We start from the raw sequence: 13,259 nt of genomic DNA on the forward strand, positions 1-13,259 counted from the left end.
TATGAATGCACCACAGTTCATGCCTTTTGGTGCAACTTTTCTCCTTGAACACATTTCCACCTGGAATGGCAAATTAGCCTTCAAGTCTCTAATTAGTGTGCAATTATAGAGTTTTGTTCAAAAAGATGCATATATTTTTCACCCATATTTTCCAGGACAAGGGATAAAAAATCAAAGAAATGGGTTTATGTGAGTGTTTGATTATCCCACTTAATGTAACATCGCGTGGAAAGTGTGACACTGATTGTGATTTGTGAACACTACTGTCAAAAGAAGAGATAAGGTTAAAAGATGTGTTTTTGCTCACCAAATTGTTGGTTTTTTGTAGAGATAGCTTCTGTTATTATTCAGTATATCTTTGCTTATTCTCAAGTGATTTTTGCTTATTATTTTGACAATTAGTGAGTCGGCTATGTTAGAGGGATATAATCCTCTCTCATAGTATAATGTTGTTTTTGGTAATTAATTCTGCAATAGTCAATAATGACAATTGTAGTTGAATTGCATGTTTGAATTGTGTGATTGAAAATTTATAGTATTCTTTTCCAATTTCCAGATTTGAATTCACATAAAGAGGTAGTTGTCATCGCTCAATTTCAAATAGTATTTATGAGCCCATTGTTTCGTCGTGGTTAGGTAAGGCTCAAGAAAATAGTAATATCGATTTTTAAATAAACCCATTTGTTGAATTTGAATATCTGCATGTTTGACTTTGGTATTGTATAAATAGGATTTTTAATTTTAGTCTTGAGTAGGACTTTGATTGATTGTGCATTATGGGAGGAAATGTAGATTGAAAGTGTCTGCTTACCGTGTAAAAACCACGTTAACTTTTCAACATTTGAAGTACAATACTTTAGGAAAACACCATATTTATGAGAATGACAATAAATTAAAACATGCGAGTCTATCAATACCAACATGCTTGCAGATATATTTTATGGTTTTCTTTTATGTTGAGAAAATTGGGATTCCTTTTAAATGGTTTTATTGGTCATATAGTTAGGGAGTACTTGCTAGAACTACAGCAAAGCTGGCAACTTTTCTTTCTTTATCACTAGAATTTATGAGGGTTGGCTTATAGATGGATGGCTTCCTAATCTGTATGACTACTATGTTCACCGTTACTATTCAGGTTCATCCAAAACTTGCTCAAATAGCAAACTGTCAGTGATTTGAGCTGGTTGTAAATAGTATCATCTCTTTGTAAATAACACTTTAAAACCATCTATCTAAGTGTAAACATGTTATATGTAAAATAATATCACCCTAAACGGTCTTAAAACCAGCAGCATCGCGCGGGGACTCAATTGCTAGTATATACTAAATCCTTCTCTCCCAAAAACCACAAAATGTAGCAATGTCTTTGAATGAATGATTGCACAGAATGAAGAGTTGAAAACAACAGCCCTTGTTTTCCCTTTTCTTCGGCTGCTCTCTACTCTTTGCTCTCTCTGCATTCTGCTCTCTACTACTACTCAACAATATCAAAAGCTCCAAAGACAACAAGTGGAAGTGAAAAACAAAACTCTTCGAGTGTTGATGGCAAAGCAAAAAAACTGTAGGCTCTTTTTTTTCCAAAACAAGGAAGAGACACAATGATGTTGTCCATCTTCTTTTTTATTTTCAACAAACATCATCATGTCCCTTTTATCTTTGTTTATTTTTCTTTGACTAGCCGAAAGTGGTTTTTGGCCACTTGGCCATTAATCCAACAATATCCACCTTGACCAAGTTCCAAAAACGTCATGACGAGCCAAACCAACATAATCAACAATCAACACAAAAAATCACTTCCAAATAATAGCAAGAGAACAACTCATGCCGAGCCAAATACTCCAAAAAAAACTCCTACTGCTCAACGCCTTCTTTATATAGGAAAAATGTGAGGCAAGTTCAAGGAATGCACAAACTTGGCTACACCAACAACCTTAGTCAACATATCAACAAGGTTGTCATTAGTTGGAATCTTCTGGAGAATGATCTCCCATTCACCAACAACTTCACGAACAAAGTGATAACGCGCATCTATGTGCTTGATCCTTGCATAATGAACCTGATACTTAGCCAAATAAATGGCACTCTGACTATCATAGTGCACCTCTACCTGCTTCTGATCAACCCTCAAATCTCTAATCAGTCCATGTATCCAAATGGCCTCCTTTATATTTTCAACAACTGCCATATATTCAGCCTCTGTAGTAGACAAAACAATATATGACTACAAAATAGACCTCCAACAAACTGGTCTTTTAGCCATAGTAAATACATAGCATGTAGTAGACTTTCTTCTATCTAAATCACCTGCATAATCTGAATCAACATAACCAACTGCAAAGTTACCAATACCAAAGTCATCCCTCTCAAAACATAACTCAACATCTTGAGTACCATGGAGATATCTCAATATCCACTTAGTTGCATGCCAATGCTCTTTACCAGGATTATGCATATATTGACTCACCATACCAACTGCATGAGCAATATCCAGTCTAGAGCATACCATTGCGTACATCAAACTACCAACCAAATTTGCATATGGTATATTTTTCATTTGCAGCTTCTCTTGATCAGTTTTAGGACATTGTAGAGAACTCAATTTAAAATGAGGAGCCAAATGGGTACTAACTGGTTTGGTTGAATCATGAACTCCAAACTTCTGAATCAACTTCTCAAGGTATTGTCTTTGATTCAAGTATATCACACCCTTCTCTCTATCTCTAGTGATCTTCATGCCAAGGATCTTCGTCGCTTCACCAAGATCATTTATCTTAAACTCATTGTTCATTTGCTTCTTCAATTTCTCAATCTTTTCGAGATTCTTTGAGATGATCAACATATCATCAACATATATCAACAAATAAACGAAAGACCAATCTTGCAACTTCTTGAAGTACACACAATGATCATATTGACTTCTAGAATAATTTTGGTCTCTCATAAATTTATCAAACCTCAAATACCATTGTCTTGAAGATTGCTTCAAGCCATAAAGTGATTTCTTCAACTTGGAAAACAAATTCTCCTTCCCTTTCACTTTATACCCATCTGGTTGACACATATAGATCTTTTCATTCAAATCACCATGTAGGAAAACCGTCTTCACATCAAGTTGCACAAGCTCAAGATCACATTGTGTAACAAGAGCTAACATAATATGAATTGAGGAATGCTTCACAACAGGAGAACATATTTCATTGTAGTCAATGCCCTCCTTTTGTGCATACCCTTTAGAAACTAATCTTGCTTTGAATCTCACATTGCTTTTCTCATCAACACCTTCCTTCTTGGCATACATCCATTTGCAACCGATAGCTTTCTTACAATTAGGTAATTTAGCTAACTCCCAAGTCTTGTTCTTCAAGAGAGAATTCATCTCATCACCCATGGCATTGCACCACTTATCATTTTCCTCACTCTCAATGGCTTCCTCAAAATTGGATGGAATCTCATCTGTGATAATAGGAATAGCAAAAGCAACATAGTCACTATACCGAGCTGGTTTGGCAATATGTCTTTTTCCTCTGTTCTTGGCAATAGACTCTTGAGGTGAAACTTGCTCTTCATCTTGAATAGAATCAACTTCTTCAACATCCTCTTTGTCTGCCACTTCTTCACTTGTAGTGGCTTCGACATCAGTGAAAATAGGATTTGAAGTACCAGAGGCAACTTTCTCAAGCTCCACCAGTTGGACATCTTTAACATTCTTCTCAAAGTCTCTGAACATACTTTCTTCATCAAATGTCACATCTCTACTGATTACAAGTTTTGTCATCTTTGGGCACCATAACCTGTAACCTTTGACACCACTACTAAAACCAAGAAAGATAGCCTTTTTGGCTCTAGGATCAAGTTTATTTTCAGTTACATGAAAATAAGCTGGTGAACCAAAAATATAGATATAGTCATAATCAGAAGAAAGGTTTTCCAATCCATACCTCCATTGGTGTCTTACCCTAAACAACAACTGAGGGTAACCGGTTGATGATGTGACATGCATAAGTAATTGCCTTTGCCTAAAACGACTTACTCAAACCCGACTGAGACAACATACATCTAACCTTCTCAAGCAAGATTCGATTCAATCTTTCTCCAACTCCATTTTGTTGTGGAGTTCCCCGGACACTGAAATGGCTCACAATCCCTTTTCTCTTTGCTAACTTTAAGGAAAGGATCATGTGTATTCTCCACCATTATCCGATCGCAAAATTTTAATCTTCCTCCCAATCCGGTTCTCAACTATTTTCTTCCAACCCAAGAAAATGTTCAATACCTCACTCTTGTGCTTCATAATGTAGACCCAAGACATTCTTGAATAATCATCAACAAAGGTCACAAACCAATGTCTACCACTCAAATAATGAGTCTTTGTAGAACCTTAAACATCCAAATGCACATAATCAAGAATGCCTTTTGTCTGATGTATTGCAATACCAAACTTCGCTCTAGTTTGCTTTCCTAAGACACAATGCTCTTAGAAATCAAGCTTACAAGTCGTGGCACCTTTTTCGAAGACCTTGTTTCACAAGCCCTTGTAGAGCTTTCTCACTGGCATGGCCTAATCTCATATGCCACAATTTAATAGTATCTAAATCGGATGTGCCCATATTTTCTGAGACTACAGACGCTTCACCTGTCACAATACTTCCTTGCAATAAATACAAATGACCACATCGATGAGCTTTCATCACAACAAGTGCACCATAAGTAACTTTCAATGTATGCCCATCTGAATGAAACCTAAAGCCCTTGGATTCCAAAGTGCCCAAAGAAATAAGATTTTTCTTCAAATTCGGTACATACCGAACACCTATCAACTCTTTAACCATGTCATCATGCAACTTCAAACAAATTGTTCCAATCCCTTTTGTTGTGCAAGGATTGTCATCATCCATGAAAACGACACCACCATCAAACTCTTTCAAACTTGAAAACCAATCCTTGTGAGGAATCATATGATAAGTACACCCGTATCCAACACCCACTTAGTAGCACAATCAAATGATGAGGAAGTGGCAACATTAGCTTCCAAACTCATTTTGTCTTTGGTTTTCAACTTAGGACAATCTTTCTTCCAATGACCCTTATTATGACAAAAAACACATTCATCCCTTTCCAAGCTTTTTCTACCTTTAGAATTTCCTCTAGGTCGAGACTGTGATTTTTTTTTCTAATAAAGGAAGATCTCCTCTCCGATGATCTACCTCTAACAAATAAAGTTTCAGAGGTACTATCATGATTCTTATCTCTATGCCTCATTTCATAGTTCATCAAGGCATTTGACACATCGTCAAATTTCACAGTTTCTTTACCATGCATAATAGCGGTAACCAAATGCTCATAAAAGTCTGGCAAGGAATTCAAAAATATTAAGGCCTTATCTTCATCCTTAATATCCTCATCTAAATTCATCAAATCGGCAATCAACTTATTAAAAGCATCAAGGTGTCTAATAGTTTTTGTACCTTCTTTGTATTGGAAGCGATATAGCTTTTTCTTCAAGTATAGCTGGTTCTCCGCACTCTTCGTCATATACTTCTAATTTTTGCCACAACACATTTGCCAATGTCTCCCGCATCACAAAAAACTTCTTAGTTTTTGCAAGGCTCAACTGAATTGCAGAGCAAGTCCACAAATTTAATTTCTCTCATTCCTGCTTCGACATAGCTTCCGGTTTATCTACCAAAGCGGCAAGTAGATCTTGTTGAGTCAACACATCCTTGATCTCACATTGCCACATCTTGAAGTTGTTTGTGCCATCAAACTTTTCCACTTCGAACATTGCATTTTGCACCGTAGTTCTTGCAACCCCAAAGCTACTTCCAAAAGGATTCTCATCTTGCCCATCTGGTATACTTAGCAACTAGACGGTACCCAAGAGCAACCAGTGCTCTGATACCAATTGTTATGCTAGAATAGCACCAAACCAATTGGAACCAACTCAAGCTAACCCACAGGAAATATATCAAATGAAATGCAAGAACAAGATATAAAAGATACCAAGATTTTAACGAGGTTCCTCAACAGTCAGTGTAACTGGAGTACGTCCTCAGAGCAGTAGAAGCTCACCCAATAATCCACTATCAACCAAATGAGAGTTTACAAAATGTTGGCAACCTCATAACCTAAAAAAAAAAACAATAACTCTCACTCAAACAAAGAATAAATTGAGAAAAAGAAAATACATACTAAATCCTTCTCTCCTAAAAGCCACAAAATGTAGCACAATATCTTTGAATGAATGATTGTAAACAATGAAGAGTTAAAAATAGTAGCCCTTGGTTTCCCTTTTCTTCATTTGCTCTCTACTCTCTGCTCTCTTTGCTCTCTGCTGCTACTCAACAACTATCAAAAGCTCCAAAGACAACAAGTGGAAGTGAAAAACAAAACTCTTCAGGTGTTGATGGCAAAGCAAAAAAACTCTAGACAAGAGCCCTTTTTTTCGTCCAAAAACAAGGAAGAGACACTGTCGATGCAAATTTCCGCCGTCTTCAGTTTTGACGAAAATGCACCTGCAAAACAGTCAACACCTTTGATCAAAGACCTAAGTCTCACACGCCCACAAGGTGGGGGGGGGTTAGGTCAACGGATTTCCGATGCCTAAGTGAGTTTCTCTGAGAGAGTAAAGTGTTTAAGGCTTTTTTAGGGTTGCAAAAAACTCTCAAAATTTGGTAGAATATGAGGTATTTATAAGGCTAGGGCCGGCCATATAATGTTTAATAGATAGATATTCTCTAATTATTTCCAAGATATTAAATAGGAAATAATATCTTGAGATAATGGTGTAATTATCCTAATTTAAATAAATTAGGATTACTTGATTTGAGTCAGTCTTCAATTAGGAATGCATTAAAGATAAGATTTGTGTAATTAATCCTTATATTTAATTCCTTGCTAAGGGCAGGTAAGCTGTGGTGTGGGCAGTTGTGTTTAGCTGCTGAGTCATTCAGGGATATGAGCTGCGCGTGGGAGCATCTGAGAAGCTTGCCCATTTATTGAGAACAATCTTGTCATTCTTGAATAAAAGTCCACGCCTCTAGAATTTTTGGGATTATTTTAGACTTAACAGACACAATGATGTATCTTTTTTCTTTTCAACAAACATCATCATGTCCTTTTTATCTTTGTTTATTTTTCTTTAGGAGGTGGATTGTCTGCCCTCCCATTTTCATACTCTTTCCATACTATTTCCATCCCTTTCTGTTTGTATGGTCATAGTTAAGCCACGTCAACATTTTATATTCCTATTATTTTTTGTTTTATTAGTTTTATACAAAATCAATATAAAATGTTGATGTGGTTTAACCGTGACCACACAAAACAGGAAGGGATGAGAAGAGTATGGAAATGGGAGGGTAGACAATCCACCTCCTTTTCTTTGACTAGCCGAAAGTGATTTTTGGTCACTTGGCCACTAATCCAGCACATACTTCATCACATTCTTCGCCACATAATTCCACATACAGCCACCATTCTGAAACCATGTATATTTGTCCTCATTTCGCACCCTCGTGAATCCCATGAGTTTAGCTTTTAGAAACGGATGATTTGAAACCGGAACCCCTGCATTATAGTCCCCTCATTGTACCCACCCGGCAGAATAAGCTCAGAGCAACAATGGCAGAAGCAACAAAGAGGTAGTAGTGTTCTGGTTCTTATGCATCTTTTGATCACGTAAAAGAAACCCATTTCTTATTTTCCCTTTTTTTTGTTGGGTTCTTGTGTATTTTGATCAGGTATGCAATTGTGACAGGGGCAAACAAAGGGGTTGGATTTGGCACAGTTAAGCAGTTGGCTTCAAATGGGATCATGGTGGTGTTAACTGCTAGAGATGAAAAAAGGGGTCTTGAAGCTGTTGAAAAATTGAAAGAGCTTGGCGTCTCCGACCAGGTGGTTTTTCATCAGCTTGATGTAACAGATTCTGCTAGCATCGTTTCCCTTGCAGATTTTGTCAAAACCCAATTCGGGAAACTCGATATCTTGGTAAATCTTTTTGTTTTGAGTTGGGTTTTATTCCTCAGATCAGTAGAGATAATATTGCAATATGTCTGATTTGATACTGATGACACATGTTATAAACTTATAATCCTTTTTTATGTTGAAATACGCATAACAAAGATGAAAAAGTTGGAACTTTTCGACTGTGTAGGTAAACAATGCAGGAATTACTGGAAGCATAGTAAACCCTGAAAGTTTTAGATCAGCTGTAATTGGTAAGGTGAGGTTATATATATGTATATATATCACATCATAGAAATGTGATTTTAGACTAATTGACGAGAGCAATGATTTTGGATGCAGAAGCCTGGTGAAATCAATTGGAGTGAAATATTGATAACACCAAGCTATGAGTTAGCAGAAGAATGCCTTAAAACAAACTACTATGGTCCCAAAAGCGTGACTGAAGCGCTTTTGCCCCTCCTCCAGCTATCTGATTCGCCTAGAATCGTTAATGTTTCGTCTGGTGCTGCTAAGCTAATGGTATGAGCAACTTCAGAAATATGCTTCTGTTTTGCATTCTCCTAACAGAATTAAATTTCCGCTTAGTTGTTAGTGTAATTTAAACAAAATAATTTAGTTAACTTATCTGCCTTACAAAAGATATGGAGAATTCTTTATCCTTAATCTGTTTATCTCTAGTTATTTCATAAATGGGACTTCTTGAAATGTACAAACAATTAGTCGTCGTTTTCTTTGCTTAATTAAGTATAATGGAGCTCTGGGATTGCATTAGAACATTAACTGAATCCCAGACTAAACTAGATCTCTGGAAATGTTTTAGTTGTAGAATTGTTTTCCGAAAAATGTTTGAGTTGTGAGCAATCCATGTATTTAGTTAGATTCTGATACAATTTTTCTGTTTTTTTTAATCAAATTTAAACTCTGCCATCTTTCGTGTTGCTTCAGAATTTTCCAAACGGATGGGCTAAAGAGGTACTCAGTGATGCTAAGAGCCTCACAGAAGTGAGAATAGATGCTGTTTTGAGCGAGTTTTTGGAAGACCATAAACAAGGTTTGCTAGGAACCAAAAGCTGGCCTCCTCTCTCTCCAGCCTATTCAGTCTCGAAAGCAGCCTTGAACGCGTACACTAGAATTCTGGCCACCAAGTATCCAAACATCTACATCAACTGTGTCTGCCCCGGATTTGTCAAGACAGATTTGACCTTCAATGCCGGCTTCTTAACCATTGACGAAGGTGCTGAAAGTGTTGCCCGGTTAGCCCTACTCCCCAGCGGTGGTCCTACCGGCCTCTACTTCATCAGGAAAGAAATGACACCGTATTAAGATGTGGTGCTAACAGAGGCCCTCTCTGTGTTTAATGAATAATAAGGCTTGATAGTTTATATATACAAGCTTTTGGATTCACAATGTGGTAAGACTATTTGGATGATTGAAATATATGAGGGTAGTGTTAAATATGGAGGCCATATCCTATTAGGAGTGATGCTATTTTTTTTATGAAAATGGGCGCCGATCGAAGCAAGTCGTGACCGGCACCCTAAAACAAACAGCCGGCCGACGGGCCTATAGAGGTGAGGTATCAGAAAAGCGTCCAGAAAGATGTGAGGTGTAACATTTCATCTCTTATGCAACTCTACCAGAGCTAGCATCCAGAAAGGTAAGCAAAATAACAAGAGGACAATGGATGCTCACCTTATTTTATCTGACAGTATTACTAGCATATACAAAATATCTTACTCAAGAAAATAATACTACAACAACAACAAAGCGTTATCCCACTAAGTGGGGTCGGCTATATGAATCTTAAAACGCCATTGCACTTTGTTCTGTGTCATGACTTCTGTTAGATCTAAGTAGTTCAAATCTTTTCTTGGAGTTTCTTTCCAAGTCTTCCCAGGTCTTCCTCTATCCGTTTGTCCCTAGGCCTCTGTCTCGTACTCACATCTTCTAACCGAAGCGTTTGTAGTCTTCGTTTCACATGTCCAAACCACCTTAACCGATTCTCTCTCATCTTATCTTCAATATAGGCTTCTCCTAATTTGCCTCATATATCCTCATTCCTAATCTTGTCATTTCTCGTGTACCCACACATCCAACGAAGCGTTCTTATCTCCGTTACACTCATTTTATGTACGTGTTGATACTTCACCGTCTAACATTCTATGTCATAAAGCATTGCCGGCCTTATTGTCGTCCTATAAAAATATCCCTTGAGCTTTAGTGGCATACGACAGTCGCACAACACATCCGATGCACTCTTCCACTTTATTCATCCAACTTGTATTTTATGATTAAGGTGGCATAATCCCCGAAATCCATATAATTTATTAAATATTTTAGCGTTGCTCCGACTATATTTTAGTTTTAAGAGAGATTTTATTTGGATTATATGTTTTATTTTTTAATTTTAAAGTTCAAACTAATAATTGATCGTATTTATATCTACTCGTAAGTATAAGTGGAAGGTCTGACTACCGTGGTTGATAAACTAGGAATTGGATCCTCTTCGAGGCAATGCCTCGGGATCCTACTGACCGGACAACATGGACTGTTGGATTTTGATCAAACAGCTACAATTATTATAATTTTTAAAGGAACCCCCCTATTTATAGTCGTTGAATCAAAATTCAACTGCCCATATTGTTCGGTCAGTAAGATCCGAGGCATTGCCTCGGAGAGGATCCAATTCCGATAAACTCGATATCATTATTTTATGGTTGCCGGCTCTGGGCAATTCCAAAAAAATAGTACTGTTTTTTTTTCCCCTCTTTCCTCACCAACATGTCATCAAAATACCCGTCTCTCTTGCCCCCGCCTCGCTTCTTGACTGCGCAAAACCCTTCCTAAACAAAAAAGTAAAAACAACAAAACTGCTATCGCACACAAAATTGACTTTTTGTGACAATACCCCTTTAAAATGCTGAAAATAAGCTTGAAAAACCATCGACAATGGCAGAGGCGACGAAGAGGTTCATCTCCTTGCTCTGGAATTTACCATTAGACCCTCATAGCCACATAAATAACACCCATTTTTTTGGTCAGGTATGCAGTTGTGACAGGGGCAAACAAAGGAATTGGATTTGCAACTGTTAGGCAGTTGGCTTCAAATGGGACCTTAGTAGTTTTAACTGCCAGAGATGAGAAGAGAGGTCTTGAAGCTGTTGAAAAATTGAAACAGTTTGGCGTCTCTGATCGCGTGGTTTTTCACCAGCTCGACATAACGGATTCTGCTAGCATTGCTTCCCTTGCAGATTTTGTCAAAACTCAATTTGGAAAACTTGATATTTTGGTAATGATCAAACCCCAAATGCTCAAACTTTTTTTGGTTAACTTCGTTGACATGACAAAGATGGTAATGCTAGAACTTGTGATCTGTAGGTAAACAATGCAGGAGTTATCGGAAGCATACTAAACGGCGAAGCTTTTAGAGCTATTCCGGGTAAGGTAAGATTAATTCTATATACCAAAACTTTCTCCATCACAAATTATATAAAGACGATTTTGTTTTGGTATTGTATCGTTGAGTTGCTTTTAAAAAGTTCGCTTATGATGATATATGTGCTTGATATGAAGTTGCTCAAACTTATCGTGTCAAATTGTGTTCTTAAGAAAATCATGCTATATTTAGCAAACCAGTTATGGATCCGGGATTATTTGGGGAAGACGATCCTGCAATCATTCGGGATAAGTGTTAACTTTCTTCACCTGGATACAGAAGCTTGAAGATATTGATTGGAGTGAAATAGCAACACCAAACTACGAGTTAGGAGAAAAGTGTCTAGAAACAAACTATCATGGTACGAAAAGAGTGATTGAAGCACTTCTGCCCCTCCTCCAGCTATCCGATTCTCCAAGGCTTGTTATTGTTTCTTCTTATGTTGGTCAATTAATGGTATGATATATAAACAACTCGAAAACTATATTTCTTTTTTGGCATTCTCCTAAGAAAATCAAGTTTGCAACGGTTGTCAGTATGGTTGAAAACTATGTTCTTGCCATTTTTCAACTGATGCTTGCTTAGTTTCCAAAGCGATTTTCACTTTCTCTGAGAATTGGTAGTGAAAGGTCTAATTATGAGCAATTCTCCGCAATGTTTCTATTCGGAAATTAAATTAAAACTGTCCTGTGTTGCATATTGTTTCAGTTTTTTTCAGATGGACGGGCTAATGGGGTACTGAGTGATTCTGAGAGCCTCACAGAAGAGAGAATAGATGGAGTATTGAGTGAGTTTTTAGAAGATTTTAAACAAGGTCTGGTAGAAGCCAAAAGCTGGCCTCCAATCCTTCCAGCCTACTCAGTCTCGAAAGCAGCCTTGAACGCTTACACCAGAATTCTAGCCAAAAGGTGGCCCAATTTCTGCATCAATTGTGTCTGTCCTGGATTTGTCAAAACAGATATAACCTGCAATTCGGGCATCTTAACCATCGACGAAGGTGCGGAAAGCGTTGTCAGGTTGGCGCTGCTCCCCAATGGCGGACCTACTGGCCAATACTTCATCCGGAAAGAAGCGACACCTTATTAAGGACAAGGGTTTGCAATGTTGAATATGAATTCGAGGGACTTTGTGTTGCAAGCGAATTTGAGCGATGACTCTTCTACAAAAGAATAAGTTCTTTCTTATAGATATATTACTTGTCCACTGTATGTTAATGTAAATGCTGCAAGTTTGAGATTCAGGTGATCAACTTTCTTGCATCCCACGTAATTAAGGGTCTATTTGGTACTCAACTTGAATCCAACTTTTTAAACTCAAAAACAATTTTCAAGTTTTAGGCTTAAAAACTTTTTTGATAGGATTATTTTCAAAAGCTGAACTCAAGACTAACTCAAAAATATAGTCTATTATCTAAAAACATAAAAAATGAGTTTTTAGAGTTTTTAAACTTAAACTCACTCATTTCTTTTCTCTCTCTTCTTGCCTCTTACTCCAAATCTCTCTCTCCTTTCTTCTTTCTCACCTCTTTTTTTTTTTTTTTACCTTTTTCGTTTCTCCTTCAATCCGCTATCTTGATTCTCTCGGTTATTTCTCTCACTCTTCTTCCTCTCTATATCGTCTGATCCTCTCTCTTCTCTCTTTCCTTCAATCATCTCTTACCTTCTTTCCTCCTCTCTACTCTTTCTCTCTCTCCTGCGACCCCTTCTTTTTAGATCTCTGTCTGGTTTAAGTCATAAGATTTAAAAATTTTAAATCGCAAACCAATCAAGTTTTTGAATTTTAAAGAAAATTGTTTTCAAGAAATGTTCTTAATAAATATTTTGAGAAATGATAAAAAATTTCAAATAGGATACCAAACATA

General features: G+C 37.1%; 2 protein-coding genes across 6 annotated transcripts; both read left to right on the forward strand.

Annotated features, from left to right (window-relative positions):
- The first annotated feature begins 7,388 nt into the window (after nucleotides 1–7,388).
- Nucleotides 7,389–9,419, forward strand: LOC103406159 ((+)-neomenthol dehydrogenase-like). Of its 4 annotated transcripts, none has more exons than XM_029105889.2 (5): nucleotides 7,389–7,637; nucleotides 7,737–7,983; nucleotides 8,150–8,218; nucleotides 8,302–8,481; nucleotides 8,908–9,419. In XM_029105889.2, exons 1-5 carry the CDS (start codon nucleotides 7,618–7,620, stop codon nucleotides 9,283–9,285), a joined length of 894 nt encoding a protein of 297 aa, XP_028961722.2. In that variant the 5' UTR covers nucleotides 7,389–7,617; the 3' UTR covers nucleotides 9,286–9,419. The 4 variants fall into 4 exon arrangements, with proteins under 4 accessions (XP_028961722.2, XP_070672946.1, XP_070672964.1 ...); XM_070816845.1 differs by having other exon boundaries at nucleotides 8,305–8,481; XM_070816863.1 differs by having other exon boundaries at nucleotides 7,449–7,637; nucleotides 7,754–7,983.
- Nucleotides 9,420–10,781: 1,362 nt separating this feature from the next.
- LOC139193617 ((+)-neomenthol dehydrogenase-like) lies at nucleotides 10,782–12,690 on the forward strand. Of its 2 annotated transcripts, none has more exons than XM_070817032.1 (5): nucleotides 10,782–10,931; nucleotides 11,005–11,251; nucleotides 11,341–11,406; nucleotides 11,678–11,854; nucleotides 12,107–12,690. In XM_070817032.1, the coding sequence occupies exons 1-5, from the start codon at nucleotides 10,912–10,914 to the stop codon at nucleotides 12,482–12,484; spliced, it is 888 nt and encodes a 295-aa protein (XP_070673133.1). In that variant the 5' UTR covers nucleotides 10,782–10,911; the 3' UTR covers nucleotides 12,485–12,690. The 2 variants fall into 2 exon arrangements, with proteins under 2 accessions (XP_070673133.1, XP_070673163.1); XM_070817062.1 differs by having other exon boundaries at nucleotides 11,681–11,854.
- Nucleotides 12,691–13,259: the final 569 nt, after the last annotated feature.

The sequence above is a fragment of the Malus domestica genome, chromosome 01 (genome assembly GCF_042453785.1).
Source record: "Malus domestica chromosome 01, GDT2T_hap1".
NCBI lineage: Eukaryota > Viridiplantae > Streptophyta > Magnoliopsida > Rosales > Rosaceae > Malus > Malus domestica.